The sequence below is a fragment of the Pseudophryne corroboree genome, chromosome 2 (assembly GCF_028390025.1).
Source record: "Pseudophryne corroboree isolate aPseCor3 chromosome 2, aPseCor3.hap2, whole genome shotgun sequence".
Classification (NCBI taxonomy): Eukaryota; Metazoa; Chordata; class Amphibia; order Anura; family Myobatrachidae; genus Pseudophryne; species Pseudophryne corroboree.
In genome coordinates, this window is record NC_086445.1 from 348,908,589 (window position 1) to 348,933,744 (window position 25,156).

The window sequence follows — 25,156 nt, forward strand, 5'->3', positions numbered from 1 at the left end:
AGCAGGGACCGTGTCTATTCCAAGACTTACCGCGGCTGCGTTTGACGGCATGGCGGTTGAACGCCAAATTCTAAGGGAAAAAGGCATTCCGGAAGAGGTCATTCCTACACTGGTAAAAGCCAGGAAGGAGGTGACTGCACAACATTATCACCGCATTTGGAGAAAATATGTTGCGTGGTGTGAGGCCAGGAAGGCCCCCACGGAGGAATTTCAATTGGGTCGATTCCTACATTTCCTGCAAACAGGATTGTCTATGGGCCTCAAATTGGGGTCCATTAAGGTTCAAATTTCGGCCCTGTCGATTTTCTTCCAGAAAGAATTGGCTTCAGTTCCTGAAGTCCAGACTTTTGTAAAAGGAGTACTACATATACAGCCCCCGGTTGTGCCCCCAGTGGCTCCGTGGGACCTTAATGTAGTTTTGGATTTTCTCAAATCCCATTGGTTTGAGCCACTCAAATCGGTGGATTTGAAATATCTTACATGGAAAGTAACCATGCTACTGGCCCTGGCTTCAGCCAGGAGAGTGTCAGAATTGGCGGCTTTATCGTATAAAAGCCCATATCTGATTTTCCATTCGGACAGGGCAGAACTGCGGACGCGTCCTCAGTTTCTGCCTAAGGTGGTGTCAGCGTTTCACCTGAACCAGCCTATTGTGGTGCCTGCGGCTACTAGCGATTTGGAGGATTCCAAGTTGCTGGACGTTGTCAGGGCATTGAAAATATATATATTTCAAGGACGGCTGGAGTCAGAAAATCTGACTCGCTGTTTATACTGTATACACCCAACAAGCTGGGTGCTCCTGCTTCTAAGCAGACGATTGCTCGTTGGATTTGTAGCACAATTCAACTTGCACATTCTGTGGCAGGCCTGCCACAGCCTAAATCTGTCAAGGCCCATTCCACAAGGAAGGTGGGCTCATCCTGGGCGGCTGCCCGAGGGGTCTCGGCATTACAACTCTGCCGAGCAGCTACGTGGTCGGGGGAGAACACGTTTGTAAAATTCTACAAATTTGATACCCTGGCTAAAGAGGACCTGGAGTTCTCTCATTCGGTGCTGCAGAGTCATCCGCACTCTCCCGCCCGTTTGGGAGCTTTGGTATAATCCCCATGGTCCTGACGGAGTCCCCAGCATCCACTAGGACGTCAGAGAAAATAAGATTTTACTTACCGATAAATCTATTTCTCGTAGTCCGTAGTGGATGCTGGGCGCCCATCCCAAGTGCGGATTGTCTGCAATACTTGTACATAGTTATTGTTACAAAAAAATCGGGTTGTTATTGTTGTGAGCCGTCTGTTCAGAGGCTCCTACGTTTGTCATACTGTTAACTGGGTTCAGATCACAAGTTGTACGGTGTGATTGGTGTGGCTGGTATGAGTCTTACCCGGGATTCAAAATCCTTCCTTATTGTGTACGCTCGTCCGGGCACAGTATCCTAACTGAGGCTTGGAGGAGGGTCATAGGGGGAGGAGCCAGTGCACACCACCTGATCCTAAAGCTTTATTTTTGTGCCCTGTCTCCTGCGGAGCCGCTAATCCCCATGGTCCTGACGGAGTCCCCAGCATCCACTACGGACTACGAGAAATAGATTTATCGGTAAGTAAAATCTTATTATCTTCTCACATGCGGTTGTAATCAGAGGTATGTGGGACGCACCACTCGGAGCATTAAGGTTCGCTTTATGGAACACCGCCGCAATATTATTAATAAATTACCTACCCATAGTGTCTCTAGACATTTTAGGGATAAACACGGTGGTGACCCTAGTTCCCTAGGCTTAATAGCAATTGAACACATTGTAATGACCAAAAGAGGAGGGGATCGTTATAAAACACTCTGCAAACAGGAACTTTACTGGATGTATAGGTTGGATACCATTCACCCATCTGGATTGAATGAGGCGGTGGAGCTTAACTCAATATTGTGATACTTACTCTATCGAATGTCCTACTTCCTCCCCTCTCCCCTTTCTGCTCCCCCCCCCTCCTTCCCCTCCTCCCTCCTTACCCCCCTCTCTATAGGTACTTATTTCACCTAAATTATAATGATTGGCTGCATTTTGCATTTAAATTCAGAATTTATAATTATTGTTTATGTGATGTTTATAGACAGTTTGCTTTTTTACCAACTGGAGACGAGGGTCTACTCTGCTTTTTATTAATATTTTTTTATTTTTTTATTTATTCATTTATTAATTATTTTCATTTTTCATTTCATATGAATATATCTTATTACATATATATATATTTTTTTATGAATATATTGTTTATCAAATTACATACAGTTGCTGTGACAGTACAGATTAATCTGTTGGAGTACTATTGGATGAGAATAAAGGGATGGGTGTATATATACACTCTATTAACGATTGCTCTATATTGTCATTTTGATTTATCATGATTTTGTAATGATACTGTATATGTTACTATGATTTGTATCAGTATATGTTTTAATATAAACCAGTTGCTGTGCCTTTAGGGACTGATTCATTGAAGTCATAATATACCCCAAAGCTGCGGACGGCAGCCGATGGTTGTCCTGGCGACGCTTGTTATTGAACGTCGCCACGGCAACCTACTACACAATACGTGCATTAGGAAGAGACTTCCGGGGAAGCGACGCACTGCGCCGCTCCACACCTGTTCCCGGCAGCATATTAGTGACGTCACTACGTCACCATGGCGACCACTATACACAAGGCCTCTGGAGGCGCGGACGAATGACGCGATGTCATTAGCGCAACGTCCGCGTCACCTCCTGTACATGCATAGGCAGCTAATTGGCCGGGGCCCGCTGTATAATTAGTATACCTCCAGTTCACTTCTCGCGGGATATGAAGTGAAGGGGGACGTTTTTCAATCTTCAATGATAAGTGTAATAGATGGAATATATTCCAGATCTTTCACCCATATTATCAGTTTACTAGCTAATAAATACTATTCCAGGTTTTCCTGAATACTAACCTGGATACACCCATCAGTGGTCATGTGACTGGTTTTTATTAAATAATACTTTTTAAGTTTTAAACAAAACGATATATAAAATAGATGAATTTGTATGATTTTTAACTATTGATTTAATATAACTCCAATGTCTGTCATTATATGGTCACTTAATGCCAACAGGTGGTCACAATCAATCACATATGCTAATGAGCAACCATATTGGTAGGGTATATAAACCACTATCAGCAGGACTTCCAGCACCTTGAAAAAGTTGCTTGTATTGCAACGAAACGCGTCGGTGAGACCTGCCTGCTAGTGTTTACTCCCTCACCTTTTGGAACTATTGGACCTGGACCAAGCCCCCGTTGGACATTCCTACTGGATTTACAAGGACATTCCTATTTCACCGTGGAAAGTCATTATCCACCACCCGCCGAGGAACAGCACTTTTGCGGATGCAGATTCGCCTAATTACCTCGAGAGACGTTGGTGGTAACTATAAACCCACGGATAGGACACTGAACCTTAGTAACCAAGGGGACTCTCATAGGAACAGGTCCATTCTCTGATAAGTTCCTGAATAGGATGATACAACAATGGGAGTTACACTATCTACTTTTTCTCAGTGTTTTTATGTGGTATTAACCACTATTGTGCATTGCATTTAAGTTTTTAGAAAATATGCCTAAATCTATATTCCTTTAATAAATTGTGATTTAATTGTGACACACCCTTGCATTTGTGACCAACAAGCGCTAATATCTTCTTTATTTGTTTACTGACGAAAAGCACTGTTGTCGAATTTACATACTTCAATTGAATATACTTTTGTCGAAAAGCCGCATTTGTACCATTGCAGAAATGTCAAATTTGTCAAATGTCGAATTTCAAAAAGTCGAATTTTAAAAGCCCGTTTTTTTGACGAAAAGTACTGTATTGCATGGTCACATTTTTTTTTTTTGCGAAAAAGTCCTGTTTTTCGACATTTTCGGGAATTCGACCGCAATTGCATATACCCCTTAAAGTGCCAATGGCTCCTGCAGAACCGTCTGTACCCCATGTTCATGAAGTGGACCCCAGCATCTTCTACGGACTAGGAGAAAAGGATTTACCGGTAGGTATCATAATCCTATTTTCTTTCTGATAAAGATATCCAAGGAATATAGCATTTAAAACAAATGTAATTTAGTATAATAGTATTAGAAGTATGCATTCTAGTTGTCAACTAGACTTAAAACAGTCTTCACTTGAGTAATTAGGATTTTTAATATACAGTAGGTTGAACTCGATGGACAACTTGTCTTTTTTCAACCTTACTTACTATGTTACTATAATCGAGAGGGGAGGCTTTTGATATGCTGACTGACGGGATCCAAGTGCTCACCATACCGACACCGGAATCCCGACAGCCGGCATTCCGACAACTATTCTCCCTCTTGGGGTGTCCACCACAACCCTGGAGGGAGAATAAACAGTGTAGTGCGCCACCGCGCCCGCAAGGGGCTCCTATGCGCTCACCCCGCTGCCTGCATAAGCGCCGGCATAACATATTATACCCATCGAGAGACACTGATTTGAAATATGTGCGTACAATGTCCTCTCTCTTTTCAGGCTTTCCTTTCGCTGTGTGACCTACTAATGTTACTACATAACAGAGGAGGGGGCACGCACTGCTGTGTGAATTCAGAGCTGGAATCAGAGCTACTGTCATTTGTACAACGCCATGTCTTCCAGGATGATGAAGAGAAAGGAAAAGGTGTTTTTTTTTTTTTATTATTAGTAAACCATAAGTTTATTTACAAACCTTCATAAATAAGATGTTTCTCTCATTGTGCCCCAATCCAAACTGAATACAACAGCAGAGAATCAAATAGGGTGCACCATGGGCCTAATTCAGACCTGATCGTAGCTGTGCAAAATTCAGCCACCCTGATATGCGTGGGGACGCCCAGCACAGGACTAGTCCACCCCGCATGTCTGCCCCCCCCCTCCCCCGCACAGGTGAAAAAGCATCGCACGGCTTTTGTACCTGAAGAGTAGCTCTCTACCAGCGCAGCTCCTGTGCGCTGGCAGGGCGCTACCCGTTGCTCTCCAGGTCGCCTCGGCGCTGTCGCACCCCGCACAGTCCGGGCACACCTGTGTTGCCCAGACCGCGCCCCCAAAACGGCGGCCCAACCCTCCCGCCCAGCGACCACCTCTGCCTGTCAATCAGAAAACGCACAGCAGTGATCAGGTCTGAATTAGCCCCCATATATCATCCGCATACAGATAGCAATGACATGTGGTCTGAGAAAAAGTGAAATGGACCACAAGAGAAACAGTGAGAGTGCTGACATCACTTTAAGTAGTAGGGTCCGTGCTTTTCTGGCATTTTACCATCAAGCCCCTTTATTCCTGACACTTCAGTATAATATGTGCGTTCTCCTATAAAAGGAGGTAGCGGTGGAGCCACTGATGTATTCTAAAGATATCTCATTTTTTTACTACATGAATTGTCAATTTTACTACTGTATGTTGGATAACTATTTCACTAGATGTTATATTTTAACAATATGTTTAAATTATAGCAGTAAAATAACTGTAAAGAGATATGTAAGGTATGTAATACTGGAGCATAGTAACAGACTTAAAGGACTGTATTAATAATCATGGCAATGACGCGATTGACAGTCTGTATCGCAACAGACATTTTGCACTTTTAACAAAATTTCTCCTTCAATGCACTAACTGTGACTCGCATGGAAAGCAGTAGCGATAATCTCTGTCTGCGAGTTACTTCCCCGGCATATTAGAGGAGACTGTCATATTGTCAAATGATTTCTCCAAAGAATCTGGCACAGCGCACGTGCACAGTGTCAGATGGTGGACGCAGGCTGTGGGAGAGGGACCGTATATATTAATATATTGTTCCATTGTTCGTTACATTGTGTAGTGTGTAATGACAATCAGGCTCAAGGGAAATCGGCCCTTAAAGCAGCCCAATTGCTGGTTGCTCCAGTGTGTACCCGGCTTCAGATTGGTCACACTGTGCATGTGCACAACTGCCATATATTTGGCAGAGTGTATTTTACACTTGCGGCACATTGTGCTTGGAATGACATGTACCAATATCAGTGTGCAAGTTAAGTACCTCCACGCCCCTTCGAGATGTGTCCGATGTTGACTGGCAATTATCCTATTCCTAAACTATATTTCTTTTAGGATGTGTGTCATTTGTATATTCCACATGGCATGACTTTCTGTGTAGATTGTGATAGAAGAATTTGCAATGTTTCTGTGTTCATCCATGGATCGAACCGGGCGTGGGAGCATATGCACCATACATTCCTAGGGATCACGAGTGCATGCGCAGTGACACTGCACATTCCGGACACGCTAGTCATGGCAAACAACTCACGATTGCTCGACTAGCAGCAAGGATGAATGCGGGCACATCTGTATAAGCTCGATTTTGTGGCATGCACTGTAACATACGTTCAACTCCAAATACTGCCATAGAAATATGTGAGTGTACAGATGCCAGCTTAGATAGATGCAGAAGAGACGTGCTAATGCCGCAGGAGACATCATGTATAAGTAGACGCTTCCTGCTGGCTTCTGTGATCTGCTGCTGCAGCCAAAGAGACAGCATCAGATGATCTGCACGAAAATCTGTCATCTGAGTAACCCTCAGGTTACCCAGGATGGGCAGTGTTTTCTCGCAGCTAGGTTCAGTGAGCTGCGTCCAAGGAGGCAGCCACTTGCCTCGGCACGCCCAGAAATGGCTGGCTGTAAGTCATACTGAGGCTTAGGGGGCACTACAGTCATCGTCACAGACACACATCTGCATAAGCCAGGTCAGACATGGGACTTACTCCAACGCCGTTCACACTGCATACAAGTGCATTTTCTTTTTTTTGGGTTGGCGCTTGGAGATGACATCATCAAGTGGCAGGAAATCCGGCAGATCGGGACCTCAGGGCATGACCTTGGTTCCGTTAGACCACGCCTCCTCATTCATGTCATCCCACGTCATGCTGGGGGCAAACCCAGCACCCCGGAAACTGCTGGGCTGCCCCCAGCCCCCGCCTCTGTGCACTGAATAGACGCATCTATTCACCTTCACTCGACACTGCTACTGTCTGCAAAGCCGGGTAAATAGCAGTGCTGACAGTGTGTGCCGTGTCCCCAGACTGCCTGCGGAACAAAGTGGTGGGGAAGTATGAACTCTCTGCATGCTGTAAACGGGTCCCGGGTCAGATGACGTGGGTAACCCGTTTACACTCAGGTCAGCTGCAAGCTATGTGGGTTGGATTCCTGGTTCACTGGATCTAGGTTTTTTTGGGGGGGTCCTTTTCCACTGAGCAAAAACCTGGCTTGATGTGCTTTCATGTGCAAAAACCTGTTTTTTTTAAGGCAGTGAAAAAGGTGTATGAGTCTACGCCTAAAAGTAGCCTTATATTACATGATCATTTTTCACACAGAGAATGGTGTCATAGAATGGTAGAATATGAGGGCAACAAGTAGCTACTGCTTTAGCGGTCAAATGAGTACAGTCATTCGCAGCGGTGGCTGCAGCGCTGGCCACATAGTGCAGCGGGGAATCGCTTAGCACATATAAACACACATGTTATGATGTATGTAATATATGTGCTGGCTGGTTCCCCCAGGAATTGGTGCTGTGTCTATCAGGGGCCATACGGCACCCAGGACTAGCCAATGGGAGTCTGGGGGCGGGCTTAGAAGGCGTGTGAAGCCTTATGCCGAGTTCTGAGTGCCGTATAGACACAACGCTGCTGATCCCGGGGGAACAAGCCAGGAAATATATTACATACATCATAACATGTATGTTTATATGTGCTAAGCCACAGGTTCTCAAACTCAGTCCTCAAGACCTCACACAGTGCATGTTTTGCAGGTCTCCTTACAGAATCGCAAGTCAAATAATGAGCTCTACCTGTGGACCTTTTAAAATGTGTCAGTAAATAATGAGTAATGAATACACCTGTGCACCTGCTGGGTTACCTGCAAAACATGCACTGAGTGGGGTCCTGAGGACTGAGGTTGAGAACCTATGTGCTAAGTGGTTCCCCCCTGTACTATGTGGTCGGTGCTGCAGCTGGCACTGGTCCTTAGGATATACTAGATCACAGGTTCTCAAACTCGGTCCACAGGAACCCCACACAGTGCCTTTTTCTCTAACGTCCTAGAGGATGCTGGGGACTCCGTAAGGACCATGGGGATAGACGGGCTCCGCAGGAGACATGGGCACTTTAAGAAAGAATTTAGTTCCTGGTGTGCACTGGCTCCTCCCTCTATGCCCCTCCTCCTGACCTCAGTTTGATACTGTGCCCAGAGGAGCTGGGTGCTTTTCAGTGAGCTCTCCTGAGTTTACTGATAGAAAGTATTTTGTTAGGTTTTTTATTTTCAGGGAGCTCTGCTGGCAACAGACTCCCTGCATCGAGGGACTGGGGGGAGAGAAGCAGCCCTACTCTCTGAAGCTAGGTCCTGCTTCTTAGGCAACTGGACACCATTAGCTCCAGAGGGATTGGTACGCAGGATCTCACCCTCGCCGTCCATCCCAGAGTCGCGCCGCCGTCCCTCTCGCAGAGCCAGGAGACAGAAGCCGGGTGAGTATGAGAAGAAAAGAAGACATCACAGGCGGCAGAAGCCTTCATGATCTTCACTAGAGGTAACGCACAGCACTGCAGCTGTGCGCCATTGCTCCACACACCTCACATACTCCGGTCACTGTAAGAATGCAGGGCGCAAGGGGGGGGGGGGGGGGGGCGCGCGCGCCCCCTGGGCAGCATTTGGGACCTCATATTGGCAAAAGGAACACATATATACAGCTGGGCACTGTATATATGTATGAGCCCCCACCAAAATTACTGTTTAAGCGGGACAGAAGCCTGCCACCGAGGGGGTGGGGCTTCTCCCTCAGCACTCACCAGCGCCATTTTTTCTCCACAGCACCGCTGAGAGGAAGCTCCCCGGGCTCTCCCCTGCTGATACACGGTAGAAGAGGGTTGAAAAGAGAGGGGGGGCACATAATTAGGCGAAAAACTATAACCTACAGCAGCTACCTGGTTAACATTAAGTTACTGTGTTATTCCTGGGATATTATAGCGCTGGGGTGTGTGCTGGCATACTCTCTCTCTGTCTCTCCAAAGGGCCTGGTGGGGGAACTGTCTTCAGAAAGGACATTCCCTGTGTGTGGGGTGTGTCGGTACGCTTGTGTCGACATGTCTGATGAGGAAGGCTATGTGGGAGAGGAGCGGGAGCAAATGAATGTGGTGTCTCCGCCGACACCTGATTGGATGGATATGTGTAAGGTTTTAAATGATAATATTAATTCCTTGCATAAAAGATTTGACAAGGCTGATGCATTTGGGCAGTCAGGGTCTCAACCCATGCCTGACCCTGTGTCGCAGGGACCGTCAGGGTCTCATAAGCGCCCACTATCCCAAATTGTTGACACAGATACCGACATGGATTCTGACTCCAGTGTCGATTACGATGATGCAAAGTTACAGCCAAAATTGGCTAAATCCCTTCGATATATGATTATAGCAATAAAGGATGTTTTGCACATCACAGAGGAAACCCCTGTCCCTGACACGAGGGTGTATATGTATAAGGGAAAGAAGCCTGAGGTAACTTTTCCCCACTCACACGAACTGAATGAGTTATGTGAAAAAGCTTGGGAATCTCCAGTTAAAAAACTGCAGATTTCCAAACGGATTCTTATGGCGTATCCTTTCCCGCCAACGGATAGGTTACGATGGAAATCCTCCCCTAGGGTGGACAAAGCTTTAACACGCTTATCCAAAAAGGTAGCCCTGCCGTCCCAGGATACGGCTACCCTCAAAGATGCTGCTGATCGCAAACAGGAGGTTACCCTGAAGTCCATTTATACACATTCAGGTACCTTACTAAGACCGGCAATTGCGTCGGCCTGGGTGTGTAGTGCTGTAGCGGCATGGACGGATACCTTATCTGAGGAATTGGATACCCTAGATAAGGATATTGTATTATTGACCCTGGGGCATATAAAAGACGCTGTCCTATATATGAGAGATGCTCAAAGAGACATTAGTCTACTGGGTTCTAGAATAAACGCTATGTCGATTTCTGCCAGAAGGGTCCTGTGGACTCGGCAATGGACAGGTGATGCCGACTCAAAAAGGCATATGGAGGTTTTACCTTACAGGGGTGAGGAATTGTTCGGGGAAGGTCTCTCGGACCTGGTCTCCACAGCTACAGCTGGAAAGTCAAATTTTTTGCCTTATGTTTCCTCACAGCCTAAGAGAGCACCGCATTATCAAATGCAGTCCTTTCGTTCACAGAGAAACAAGAAAGTCCGAGGTGCGTCCTTTCTTGCCAGAGGTAGGGGCAGAGGAAAGAAGCTGCACAACGCAGCTAGTACCCAGGAACAGAAGTCCTCACCGGCCTCTACAAAATCCACCTCATGATGCTGGGGCTCCACTGGCGGAGCCGGGCCCTGTGGGGGCACGTCTTTGGAATTTCAGCCACATGTGGGTTCACTCCCAGGTGGATCCTTGGGCAATAGAAATTGTGTCTCAGGGTTACAAGCTGGAATTCGAAGAGGTGTCTCCTCGCCGGTATTTCAAATCGGCCCTACCATCTTCCCCCCCAAGAGAGGGAAATAGTGTTAAACGCAATACAAAAATTGTATCTTCAGCAGGTGGTGGTCAAGGTTCCCCTCCTTCAACAGGGAAGGGGTTATTATTCGACCATGTTTGTAGTCCCGAAACCGGACGGTTCGGTCAGACCCATATTGAATTTAAAATCTCTGAACCTATACTTGAAAAGGTTCAAGTTCAAGATGGAATCGCTAAGAACGGTCATCGCAAGCCTGGAAGGGGGGGATTTTATGGTGTCACTGGACATAAAGGATGCGTACCTTCATGTCCCCATTTATCCACCTCATCAGGCGTACCTAAGATTTGCGGTACAGGATTGTCATTACCAATTTCAGACGTTGCCGTTTGGTTTCTCAACGGCCCGAGGATCACCAAGGTAATGGCGGAAATGATGGTGCTCCTGCAGAAGCAAGGTGTCACAATTATCCCGTACTTGGACGATCTCCTCATAAAAGCGAGATCAAGAGAGTAGTTGCTGAACAGCGTATCTCTTTCACTGAAAGTGTTACAGCAACACGGCTGGATTCTCAATATTCCAAAGTCGCAGTTGGTTCCTACGACTCGTCTGCCCTTCTTGGGCATGATTCTGGACACGGACCAGAAGAGGGTTCATCTCCCGATAGAGAAGGCCCAGGAACTCATAACTCTGGTCAAGAACCTATTGAAACCAAAACAGGTGTCAGTACATCATTGCACTCGAGTCCTGGGAAAGATGGTGGCGTCATACGAGGCCATTCCCTTCGGCAGGTTCCATGCAAGGACTTTCCAATGGGACATACTGGACAAGTGGTCCGGGTCACATCTTCAGATACATCGGTTGATCACCCTGTCCCCCATTGCCATGGTGTCACTACTGTGGTGGCTGCAGAGTGCTCACCTTCTCGAGGGCCGCAGATTCGGCATTCAGGACTGGATCCTGGTGAACACGGACGCAAGCCTCCGAGGTTGGGGAGCAGTCACACAGGGAAGAAATTTCCAGGGTCTTTGGTCAAGTCAAGAGACTTGTCTTCACATCAACATCCTGGAGCTAAGGGCCATATACAACGCCCTACGTCAAGCAGAGACCTTACTTCGCGACCGACCAGTTCTGATCCAGTCAGACAACATCACCGCAGTGGCTCATGTAAACCGCCAAGGCGGCACAAGGAGCAGAGTAGCAATGGCGGAAGCCACCAGAATTCTTCGCTGGGCGGAGAATCATGTAAGCACACTGTCAGCAGTGTTCATTCCGGGAGTGGACAACTGGGAAGCAGACTTCCTCAGCAGACACGACCTACACCCTGGAGAGTGGGGACTTCATCCAGAAGTCTTCGCACAGATTGTGAGTCGGTGGGAACTGCCACAGATAGATATGATGGCGTCCCGCCTCAACAAAAAGCTACAGAGGTATTGCGCCAGGTCAAGAGACCCTCAGGCAGTAGCGGTAGTCGCCCTTGTGACACCGTGGGTGTTCCGGTCAGTCTATGTATTTCCTCCTCTTCCTCTCATACCAAAGGTGTTGAGGATAGTAAGAAGAAAAGGAGTGAGAACAATCCTCATTGTTCCAGATTGGCCAAGACGGACCTGGTATCCAGATCTGCAGGAACTGCTCACAGAAGATCCGTGGCCTCTTCCTCTAAGACAGGACCTGTTGCAACAGGGACCCTGTCTGTTCCAAGACCTACCGCGGCTGCGTTTGACGGCATGGCGGTTGAACGCCGGATCCTAGCAGAAAAAGGCATTCCGGTTGAGGTTATCCCTACGCTGATAAAGGCTAGGAAGGAAGTAACAGCAAAACATTATCACCGTATATGGCGAAAATATGTTTCTTGGTGTGAGACCAAGAATGCTCCTATGGAAGAATTCCATCTGGGTCGTTTCCTTCACTTCCTACAAACTGGAGTGAATTTGGGCCTTAAATTAGGTTCCATTAAGGTCCAGATTTCGGCCCTATCCATTTTCTTTCAAAAAGAATTGGCTTCTCTCCCAAAAGTTCAGACTTTTGTAAAGTGAGTGCTGCATATTCAGCCTCCTTTTGTGCCTCCGGTGGCACCTTGGGATCTTAACGTGGTGTTAAGTTTCCTAAAGTCACACTGGTTTGAACCACTTAAAACGGTGGAGTTGAAATATCTCACGTGGAAGGTGGTCATGTTATTAGCCTTGGCTTCGACTAGGCGAGTGTCTGAATTAGCGGCTTTGTCACATAAAAGCCCCTATTTGGTTTTCCATATGGATAGAGCAGACCCGTTCGCAATTTCTGCCAAAAGTGGTTTCATCTTTTCATATGAACCAACCTATTGTGGTGCCTGGGGCTACACGTGACTTGGAGGATTCCAAGTTACTTGATGTGGTCAGGGCTTGGAAAATTTACGTAGCCAGAACGGCTAGAGTCAGGAAAACTGAAGCGCTGTTTGTCCTGTATGCATCCAACAAGATTGGTGCCCCTGCTTCAAAGCAAACTATTGCTCGCTGGATTTGTAACACGATTCAGCAAGCGCATTCTACGGCTGGTTTGCCGTTACCAAAATCGGTCAAGGCCCATTCCACTAGGAACACTTTTGCAAAATTCTACAAGTTTGATACCCTGGCTGAGGAGGACCTCATGTTTGCTCAATCGGTGCTGCAGAGTCATCCGCACTCTCCCGCCCGTTTGGGAGTTTTGGTATAATCCTCATGGTCCTTACGGAGTCCCCAGCATCCTCTAGGATGTTAGAGAAAATAAGATTTTACTTACCGGTTAATCTATTTCTCGTAGTCCGTAGAGGATGCTGGGCGCCCGTCCCAAGTGCGGACTTCTTCTGCAATACTTGTATATAGTTATTGCTTCAATGAGGGTTATGTTATAGTTGCATCGGTCTTGTACTGATGATATGTTGTTTTCATACTGTTAACTGGGTAGTTATCACAAGTTATACGGTGTGATTGGTGTGGCTGGTATGAATCTTGCCCTTGGATTAACAAAATCCTTTCCTCGTACTGTCCATCTCCTCTGGGCACAGTTTCTCTAACTGAGGTCTGGAGGAGGGGCATAGAGGGAGGAGCCAGTGCACACCAGGAACTAAATTCTTTCTTAAAGTGCCCATGTCTCCTGCGGAGCCCGTCTATCCCCATGGTCCTTACGGAGTCCCCAGCATCCTCTACAGACTACGAGAAATAGATTTACCGGTAAGTAAAATCTTATTTTTGCATGTCGCCTAACAGAATCGCACGTGAAGTAATTAGCTCCACCTGTGGCCCTTTTTAAAATGTGTCAGTGAGTAATAAATACACATGTGCACCTGTTTGGTTATCTGGAAAACATGTACTGTGTTCTGAGGACTGGGTTTGAGAACCTGTGTAGTAGATCAGTGGTTCTCAACCTCGGTCCTCAAGTACCCCCAACAGTTCATGGTTTCCAGGTTACTTAGCAGTTGAACAGGTGTATTCATTACTCGCTGACACATTATAAAAGACCCACAGGTGGAGCAAATTATTTCACTTTCAATTCTGTGAGGAGACCTGGAAAACATGAACTGTTGGGGGTACTTGAGGACCAAGGTTGAGAACCACTGTACTAGATCACGGATTCCAAACCATGATCCTCAAGGCACACTAACAGTACAGGTTTTAGTGATATCCATGCTTGAAACTAACTGAGGTACCAAAGGGTGATTCTTCAGAAAGTGAACATGAAGTCCCGTGCATCACACACATTTCATTTTCTCTATCGTCCTAGTGGATGCTGGGGTTCCTGAAAGGACCATGGGGAATAGCGGCTCCGCAGGAGACAGGGCACAAAAAGTAAAGCTTTTGGATCAGGTGGTGTGCACTGGCTCCTCCCCCTATGACCCTCCTCCAAGCCTCAGTTAGATTTTTGTGCCCGGCCGAGAAGGGTGCAATCTAGGTGGCTCTCCTAAAGAGCTGCTTAGAAAAGTTTAGCTTAGGTTTTTTATTTTACAGTGAGTCCTGCTGGCAACAGGATCACTGCAACGAGGGACTTAGGGGAGAAGAAGTGAACTCACCTGCGTGCAGGATGGATTGGCTTCTTTGGCTACTGGACATTAGCTCCAGAGGGACGATCACAGGTACAGCCTGGATGGTCACCGGAGCCTCGCCGCCGGCCCCCTTGCAGATGCTGAAAAGAGAAGAAGGTCCAGAATCGGCGGCAGAAGACTCCTCAGTCTTCTTAAGGTAGCGCACAGCACTGCAGCTGTGCGCCATTGCTCTCAGCACACTTCACACGGCAGTCACTGAGGGTGCAGGGCGCTGGGAGGGGGGCGCCCTGGGAGGCAATGTAAACCTATTTTTTGGCAAAAAATACCTCACATATAGCCTCCGGGGGCTATATGGAGATATTTAACCCCTGCCAGAATCCGTTGAAGAGCGGGAGACGAGCCCGCCGAAAAAGGGGCGGGGCCTATCTCCTCAGCACACAGCGCCATTTTCCCTCACAGAAAGGCTGGAGGGAAGGCTCCCAGGCTCTCCCCTGCACTGCACTACAGAAACAGGGTTAAAACAGAGAGGGGGGGCACTAATTTGGCGTTAGAAATATATAAAAAGATGCTATAAGGGAAAACACTTATATAAGGTTGTCCCTATATAATTATAGCGTTTTTTGGTGTGTGCTGGCAAACTCTCCCTCTGTCTCTCCAAAGGGCTAGTGGGTCCTGTCCTCTATCAGAGCATTCCCTGTGTGTGTGCTGTGTGTCGGTACGTGTGTGTCGACATGTATGAGGACGATGTTGGTGAGGAGGCGGAGCAATTGCCTGTAATGGTGATGTCACTCTCTAGGGAGTCGACACCGGAATGGATGGCTTATTTAGGGAATTACGTGATAATGTCAACACGCTGCAAGGTCGGTTGACGACATGAGACGGCCGACAAACAATTAGTACCGGTCCAGACGTCTCAAAAACACCGTCAGGGGTTTTAAAACGCCCGTTTACCTTAGTCGGTCGACACAGACACGGACACTGAATCCAGTGTCGACGGTGAATAAACAAACGTATTCCTTATTAGGGCCACACGTTAAGGGCAATGAAGGAGGTGTTACATATTTCTGATACTACAAGTACCACAAAAGAGGGTATTATGTGGGATGTGAAAAAACTACCTGTAGTTTTTCCTGAATCAGATAAATTAAATGAAGTGTGTGATGATGCGTGGGTTCCCCCCGATAGAAAATTATTGGCGGTATACCCTTTCCCGCCAGAAGTTAGGGCGCGTTGGGAAACACCCCTTAGGGTGGATAAGGCGCTCACACGCTTATCAAAACAAGTGGCGGTACCGTCTATAGATAGGGCCGTCCTCAAGGAGCCAGCTGACAGGAGGCTGGAAAATATCATATAAAAGTATATACACACATACTGGTGTTATACTGCGACCAGCGATCGCCTCAGCCTGGATGTGCAGAGCTGGGGTGGCTTGGTCGGATTCCCTGACTAAAAATATTTATACCCTTGACAGGGACAGTATTTTATTGACTATAGAGCATTTAAAGGATGCATTTCTATATATGCGAGATGCACAGAGGGATATTTGCACTCTGGCATCAAGAGTAAGTGCGATGTCCATATCTGCCAGAAGATGTTTATGGACACGACAGTGGTCAGGTGATGCAGATTCCAAACGGCACATGGAAGTATTGCCGTATAAAGGGGAGGAGTTATTTGGGGTCGGTCCATCGGACCTGGTGGCCACGGCAACAGCTGGAAAATCCACCTTTTTTTACCCCAAGTCACATCTCAGCAGAAAAAGACACCGTCTTTTCAGCCTCAGTCCTTTCGTCCCTATAAGAGTCATATTTGCCCAGGGATAGAGGAAAGGGAAGAAGACTGCAGCAGGCAGCCCATTCCCAGGAACAGAAGCCTTCCACCGCTTCTGCCAAGCTCTCAGCATGACGCTGGGACCGTACAGGACCCCTGGATCCTACAAGTAGTATCCCAGGGGTACAGATTGGAATGTCGAAACGTTTCCCCCTCGCAGGCTCCTGAAGTCTGCTTTACCAAGGTATCCCTCCGACAAGGAGGCAGTATGGGAAAAAATTCACAAGCTGTATTCCCAGCAGGTGATAATCAAATTACCCCTCCTACAACAAGGAAAGGGGTATTATTCCACACTATATTGTGGTACTGAAGCCAGAAGGCTAGGTGAGACCTATTCTAAATCTAAAAAAATTTGAACACTTACAAAGGTTCAAATCAAGATGGAGTCACTCAGAGCAGTGATAACGAACCAGGAAGAAGGGGACTATATAGTGTCCCGGGACATCAGGGATGCTTACCTCCATGTCCCAAATTTGCCCTTCTCACTAAGGGTACCTCAGGTTCGTGGTATAGATCTGTCACTGTCAGTTTCAGACGCTGCCGTTTGGATTGTCCACGGCACCCCGGGTCTTTACCAAGGTAATGGCCGAAATGATGATTCTTCTTCGAAGAAAAGGCGTCTTAATTACCCCTTACTTGGACGATCTCCTGATAAGGGCAAAGTCCAGGGAAGAGTTGGAGGTCGGAGTAGCACTATCTCGGATACTGCTACAACAGCACGGATGGATTCTAAATATTCCAAAATCGCAGCTGATCCTGACGACACGTCTGCTGTGCCTAGGGATGATTCTGGACACAGTCCAGAAAAAGGTGTTTCTCCCGGAAGAGAAAGCCAGGGAGTTATCCGAGCTAGTCAAGAACCTCCTAAAACCAGGAAAAGTGTCAGTGCATCATTGCACAAGGGTCCTGGTAAAAATGGTGGCTTCCTACGAAGCAATTCCATTCGGCAGATTTCACGCAAGAACTTTTCAGTGGGATCTGCTGGACAAATGGTCCGGATCGCATCTTCAGATGCATCAGCGGATAACCCTATATCCAAGGACAAGGGTGTCTCTCCTGTGGTGGTTACAGAGTGCTCATCTTCTAGAGGGCCGCAGATTCGGCATTCAGGATTGGATGCTGGTGACCACGGAGGCCAGCCCGAGAGGCTGGGGAGCAGTCACACAAGGAAAAAATTTCCAGGGAGTGTGATCAAGTCTGGAGACTTTTCTCCACATAAATATACTGGAGCTAAGGGTAAATTTATAATGCTCTAAGCTTAGCAAGACCTCTGCTTCAAGGTCAGCCGGTATTGATCCAGTGGGAAAAACATCACGGCAGTCGCCCACGTAAACAGACAGGGCGGCACAAGAAGCAGGAGGGCAATGGAAAAAACTGCAAGGACTTTTCGCTGGGCGGAAAATCATGTGATAGCACTGTCAGCAGTGTTTCACTCCGGGAGTGGAAACTGGGAAGCAGACTTCCTCAGCAGGCACGACCTCCACCCGGGAGAGTGGAAACTTCATCGGGAAGTTTTTCCACATGATTGTGAACCGTTGGGAAATACCAAAGGTGGACATGATGGCGTCCCGTCTGAACAAAAAACGGGACAGGTATTGCGCCAGGTCAAGAGACCCTCAGGCAATAGCTGTGGACGTTCTGGTAACACCGTGGGTGTACCAGTCGGTGTATGTGTTCCCTCCTCTGCTTCTCATACCTAAGGTACTGAGAATTATAAGACGTAGAGGAGTAAGAACTATACTCATGGCTCCGGATTGGCCAAGAAGGACTTGGTACCCGGAACTTCAAGAGATGCTCACAGAGGACTTATGGCCTCTGCCGCTAAGAAGGGACTTGCTTCAGCAAGTACCATGTCTGTTCCAAGACTTACCGCAGCTGCTGGCAAACTCTCCCTCTGTCTCCCCAAAGGGCTAGTGGGGTCCTGTCCTCTATCAGAGCATTCCCTGTGTGTGTGCTGTGTGTCGGTACGTGTGTGTCGACATGTATGACGACGATGTTGGTGAGGAGGCGGAGCAATTGCCTGTAATGGTGATGTCACTCTCTAGGGAGTCGACACCGGAATGGATGGCTTATTCAAGGAATTACGTGATAATGTCAACAGAGACGGCCGGCAAAAAAATAGTACCTGTCCAGGCGTCTCAAACACCGTCAGGGGCTTTAAAACGCCCATTTACCTCAGTCGGTCGACACAGACACGGACACTGATTTCAGTGTCGACGGTGAAGAAACAAACGTATTTTCCTTTAGGGCCACACGTTACTTGTTAAGGGCAATGAAGGAGGTGTTACATATTTCTGATACTACAAGTACCACAAAAAAGGGTATTATGTGGGGTGTGAAAAAACTACCTGTAGTTTTTCCTGAATCAGATAAATTAAATGAAGGGTGTGATGATGCGTGGGTTTCCCCCGATAGAAAATTATTGGCGGTATACCCTTTCCCGCCAGAAGTTAGGGCGCGTTGGGAAACACCCCTTAGGGTGGATAAGGCGCTCACACGCTTATCAAAACAAGTGGCGGTACCGTCTCCGGATAGGGCCGTCCTCAAGGAGCCAGCTGATAGGAGGCTGGAAAATATCCTAAGAAGTATATACACACATACTGGTGTTATACTGCGACCAGCGATCGCCTCAGCCTGGATGTGCAGAGCTGGGGTGGCTTGGTCGGATTCCCTGACTAAAAATATTGATACCCTGGACAGGGACAGTATTTTATTGACTATAGAGCATTTAAAGGATGCATTTCTATATATACGAGATGCACAGAGGGATATTTGCACTCTGGCATCAAGAGTAAGTGCGATGTCCATATCTGCCAGAAGATGTTTATGGACACGACAGTGGTCAGGTGATGCAGATTCCAAACGGCACAAAGAAGTATTGCCGTATAAAGGGGAGGAGTTATTTGGGGTCGGTCCATCGGACCTGGTGGCCACGGCAACTGCTGGAAAATCCACCGTTTTTACCCTAAGTCACATCTCTGCAGAAAAAGACACCGTCTTTTCAGCCTCAGTCCTTTCGTCCCCATAAGAGTCATATCTGCTCAGGGAAGGCAGCCCATTCCCAGGAACAGAAGCCTCCACCGCTTCTGCCAAGTTTCTCAGCATGACGCTGGGGCCGTACAGGACCCCTGGATCCTACAAGTAGGATCCCAGGGGTACAGATTGGAAAGTCGAGACGTTTCCCCCTCGCAGGTTCCTGAAGTCTGCTTTACCAACGTCTCCCTCCGACAGGGAGGCAGTATTGGAAACAATTCACAAGCTGTATTCCCAGCAGGTGATAATCAAAGTACCCCTCCTACAACAAGGAAAGGGGTATTATTCCACACTATGTTGTGGTACTGAAGCCAGAAGGCTCGGTGAGACCTATTCTAAATCTGAAATATTTGAACACTTACAAAGGTTCAAATCAAGATGGAGTCACTCAGAGCAGTGATAGCGAACCAGGAAGAAGGGGACTATAGGGTGTCCCGGGACATCAGGGATACTTACCTCCATGTCCCAATTTGCCCTTCTCACCAAGGGTACCTCAGGTTCGTGGTACAGAACTGTCACTATCAGTTTCAGACGCTGCCGTTTGGATTGTCCACGGCACCCCGGGTCTTTACCAAGGTAATGGCCGAAATGATGATTCTTCTTCAAAGAAAATGGACGACCTCCTGATAAGAGCAAGGTCCAGAGAACAGTTGGAGGTCGGAGTAGCACTATCTCAAGTAGTTCTACGACAGCACGGGTGGATTCTAAATATTCCAAAACCGCAGTTGTTTCCGACGACACATCGGCTGTTCCTAGGGATGATTCTGGACACAGTCCAGAAAAGGGTGTTTCTCCCGGAGAAGAAAGCCAGGGAGTTATCCGAGCTAGTCAGGAACCTCCTAAAACCAGGAAAAGTGTCAGTGCATCATTGCACAAGGGTCCTGGGAAAAATGGTGGCTTCTTACGAAGCGATTCCATTCGGCAGTTTTCACGCAAGAACTTTTCAGTGGGATCTGCTGGAAAAATGGTCCGGATCGCATCTTCAGATGCATCAGCGGATAACCCTGTCTCCAAGGACAAGGGTGTTTCTTCTGCGGTGGCTGCAAAGTACTCATCTACTAATGGGCCGCAGATTCGGCATTCAGGAAGGGTCCTGGTGACCAGGGATGCCAGCCTGAGAGGCTGGGGAGCAGTCACACAGGGAAAAAATTTCCAGGGAGTGTGATCAAGTCTGGAGAATTCTCTCCACATAAATATACTGGAGCTAAGGGCAAGTTACAATGCTCTAAGCTTAGCAAGACCTCTGCTTCAAGGTCAGCCGGTATTGATCCAGTGGGACAACATCACGGCAGTCGCCCACGTAAACAGACAGGGCGGCACAAGAAGCAGAAGGGCAATAGCAGAAACTGCAAGGATTCTTCGCTGGGCGGAAAATCAGGTGATAGCACTGTCAGCAGTGTTCATTCCGACGCCCGGGAGAGTGGGGATTTCATCGGGAAGTCTTCCACATGATTGTGAACCATTGGGAAAGACCAAAGGTGGACATGATGGCGTCCCGCCTGAACAAAAAACTGGACAGGTATTGCGCCAGGTCAAGAGACCCTCAGGCAATAGCTGTGGACGCTCTGGTAACACCGTGGGTGTACCAGTCAGTGTATGTGTTCCCTCCTCTGCTTCTCATACCCAAGGTACTGAGAATTATAAGACGTAGAGGAGTAAGAACTATACTCGTGGCTCCGGATTGGCCAAGAAGGACTTACCGCGGCTGCGTTTGACGGCATGGCGGTTGAACGCCGGATCCTAAGGGAAAAAGGCATTCCGGAAGAGGTCATTCCTACCCTGGTCAAAGCCAGGAAGGAGGTGACCGCACAACATTATCACCACATGTGGCGAAAATATGTTGCGTGGTGTGAGGCCAGGAAGGCCCCACGAAGAAATTTCAACTCGGTCGATTCCTGCATTTCCTGCAAACAGGAGTGTCTATGGGCCTCAAATTGGGGTCCATTAAGGTTCAAATTTCGGCCCTGTCGATTTTCTTCCAGAAAGAATTGGCTTCAGTTCCTGAAGTCCAGAAGTTTGTCAAGGGAGTACTGCAGACTCGTCCCCAGTTTCTCCCTAAGGTGGTGTCAGTGTTTCACCTGAACCAGCTTGGTTCCTGGAACTTCAAGAGATGCTCACAGAGGACTCATGGCCTCTGCCGCTAAGAAGGGACTTGCTTCAGCAAGTACCATGTCTGTTCCAAGATATACAACCCCCTTTTGTGCCTCCAGTGGCACTGTGGGATCTCAACGTAGTTCTGGGATTCCTCAAATCACATTGGTTTAAACCGCTCAAATCTGTGGATTTGAAATATCTCACATGGAAAGTGACCATGCTGTTGGCCCTGGCCTCGGCCAGGCGAGTGTCAGAATTGGCGGCTTTGTCTCACAAAAGCCCATATCTGATTGTCCATTCGGACAGGGCAGAGCTGCGCTTATTGTGGTACCTGCGGCTACTAGGGACTTGGAGGACTCCAAGTTGCTAGATGTTGTCAAGGCCCTGAAAATATAGGTTTCCAGGACGGCTGGAGTCAGGAAAACTGACTTGCTGTTATCCTGTATGCACCCAATAAACTGGGTGCTCTTGATTCTAAGCAGACGATTGCTAGTTGGATGTGTAGTACAATTCAGCTTGCACATGCTGTGGCAGGCCTGCCACAGCCAAAATATGTAAATGCCCATTCCACAAGGAAGGTGGGCTCATCTTGGGCGGCTGCCCGAGGGGTCTCGGCTTTACAACTTTGCCGAGCAGCTACTTGGTCAGGGGCACACCCTGACTGAGGAGGACCGGGAGTTCTCTCATTCGGTGCTGCAGAGTCATCCGCACTCTCCCGCCCGTTTGGGAGCTTTGGTATAATCCCCATGGTCCTGACGGAGTCCCCAGCATCCACTTAGGACGTCAGAGAAAATAAGAATTTACTTACCGATAATTCTATTTCTCGTAGTCCGTAGTGGATGCTGGGCGCCCATCCCAAGTGCGGATTGTCTGCAATACTTGTACATAGTTATTGTTACAAAAATCGGGTTATTATTGTTGTGAGCCATCTTTTCAGAGGCTCCGCTGTTATCATGCTGTTAACTGGTTTCAGATCACAGGTTGTACAGTGTGATTGGTGTGGCTGGTGTGAGTCTTACCCGGGATTCAAAATCCTTCCTTATTGTGTACGCTCGTCCGGGCACAGTATCCTAACTGAGGCTTGGAGGAGGGTCATAGGGGGAGGAACCAGTGCACACCACCTGATCCTAAAGCTTTTACTTTTGTGCTCTGTCTCCTGCGGAGCCGCTAATCCCCATGGTCCTGACGGAGTCCCCAGCATCCACTACGGACTACGAGAAATAGAATTATCGGTAAGTAAATTCTTATTTTTTCTTCGTTCTGGTTATTGTAATGTGATTGACAGGAAGTGGGTGTTTCTGGGCGGAAACTGACCGTTTTATGGGTGTGTGTGAAAAAACGCTGCTGTTTCTGGGAAAAACGCGTTAGGGTCTGAAGAAACGGGGGAGTGTCTGGGCGAACGCTGGGAGTGTTTGTGACGTCAAACCAGGAACGAAACTGACTGAACTGATCGCAGATGCCGAGTAAGTCTGGAGCTACTCAGAAACTGCTTAGAAATTTCTATTCGCAATTCTGCTAATCTTTCGTTCGCAATTTTACTATGCTAAGATTCACTCCCAGTAGGCGGCGGCTTAGCGTGTGCAAAGCTGCTAAAAGCAGCTTGCGAGCGAACAACTCGGAATGTCCACCTAGATCAGAGAAGAGCAGGACGGACTTTTGCTCAAGTAGATTCTATTGTTTATATTAACCAAATAGATGTATGTATTTATCTACAGCTCCTAAGTGATACTTTTTTAAATACATTTTATACAAACGGTGTATCTATTTCATACCCTCCAACATGACCCGCCCCACTAGGTACAAAATGCTCTGTTTCTGGACTTCCCTCTTAATTTATTATTGCCATCACCTGTGAAGAAACAGCTTTCTTATCATTTAGTTCAACACAGGTGATGGAAATCATAAATTAATAGGCCCTACACACATGCCGATATTCTGAAAGATATGAACGATCTCGTTCATAAATGAACGAGAACTCGTTCATATCTTTCAGTGTGGAGACTCCAGCGATGAACGATGCGCGGCCCCGCGCTCGTTCATCGCTGATCTCCCGTCGGCTGTGCATGCAGGCCAATATGGACGATCTCGTCCATATTTGCCTGCACTTCAATGCAGCCGGGTGACGGGGGGAGTGAAGAAACTTCACTCCCCCCGTCACTGCCCCCCCCGCCGCCGGGTTGCTCGTCGGCCGTATCGGCCGTCGGGCACCTCGGCGGCGCATCGCCGAGTGTGTAGGGCCCCTAAGAGGGAAGTCCAGGAACAGAGCATTTTGTACCTAGTGGGGCGGGTCATGTTGGAGGGTCTGCTATTTCCAACACAAATGGTGCTAGGAGAAATAGACTATACAAATAACTACAAAAGATTTATGATATAAATGTATTCCGGCTTTTACCTGCACCCTATAATTTATGTGTAATTAGTAACACCTAGTAGATGTGTATAATACATCTGTTTGGGGATTACAAGCAGGACAATTAATCTGCAGCTAAATAATAGACATAAGGCACTAATGGTGTTTGACTACGTGCACACTGAAATTCTGACCTAACCCTCCGCCCGCTGTCAGTGTCTGCACAGAGTTACAATATTTGTACTTTTTTTATTTTTATTATTATTATTTAAAGGAAATTGCATTGGACATACTTTAAATAAATGTTTTTAACCTAATGAAAGCATAAAAAAATACAATAATTTCTGAGTGGTTGCTGGAAAAAATATTTGTCAGTTAACTAGTTAATCACACTATTTCACATGTTTTTACAGAAGCTTTCCGTGTATATGTATTTTTACTGTTTCACTGTTTTCGGTCAAAATGTATTACTAGTATTAAAGAGAATAATTAGTTTTAGTGTAATTTCATGTGCAATCCCCAGACAACCTCCTTTCCTTCATCCTGGTTTATATACTACAGTAGATTATGATAAAGCTAGAGAGTAGCATCACAATAATAGTCTTTTACATTTGTAGTGTTTGTCCCTCTCTACACAGTTCCACACGCCTGTTTTTGTACCAGTGTATGATGGTGTGACCAGAGGTAAAAAGGTCATGACAGAGCCCTTCGCCAGCAGCTGTACACACACAGACCCATTATCACCAAATGCTGAATGTTCCACTGTAGTGTCCTGTTTACTGGGCAGCTATTGAGAGTGACACATTTCTGTTTGTTTAGAAGCTAATGATCATATATTGTTATTATGTATATACAGCAATAGCCGAGAAAGATGAGGAAGTGATGCTGGACGTTTTACACAGGAGAAGGATGTTGCTAGCAGTTTATTGCAAGCTGATAGCTTCCAGTGTAGTGGAAATGTCTGCAGTAACTGAGATTTACAAGCAGTATATGAAGGTAAATTACTAGATACACAGTTGTTTTTTATATTTCTGTCTAGGCTAAATGTACCAGTGTTGGATCGTAAATGTGTGCAAAATCTCAGTATTGCATCCTTTTATAGCTATAAACTGCACAAAACAGCAGAGCATTCCATTGTTCATGTGTCCGATATATAGACAACTTGTTGAAATTACACAGAATAGAACAGCATATAGCAAAGTCATAGAAGAAATGTTGTGTGATTTGCCCAATCCCAATACATTCCCTATCAATTCCAATAAAAACATTGAATGAAAGCGAATAATAATAATAATAACTTTCATTATT

General features: G+C 47.0%; 1 protein-coding gene across 1 annotated transcript in view; it reads left to right on the forward strand.

The window, feature by feature from the left end:
• LOC135019278 (cohesin subunit SA-2-like) overlaps positions 1-25,156 on the forward strand; it is a 440,449-nt gene that overhangs the window by 315,721 nt on the left and 99,572 nt on the right. Inside the window, exons 25-26 of the mRNA XM_063953088.1 lie at positions 4,554-4,698; positions 24,705-24,844. Coding sequence (XP_063809158.1) covers positions 4,554-4,698; positions 24,705-24,844 — 285 coding nt within the window. The remainder of the gene's footprint in view (positions 1-4,553; positions 4,699-24,704; positions 24,845-25,156) is intronic.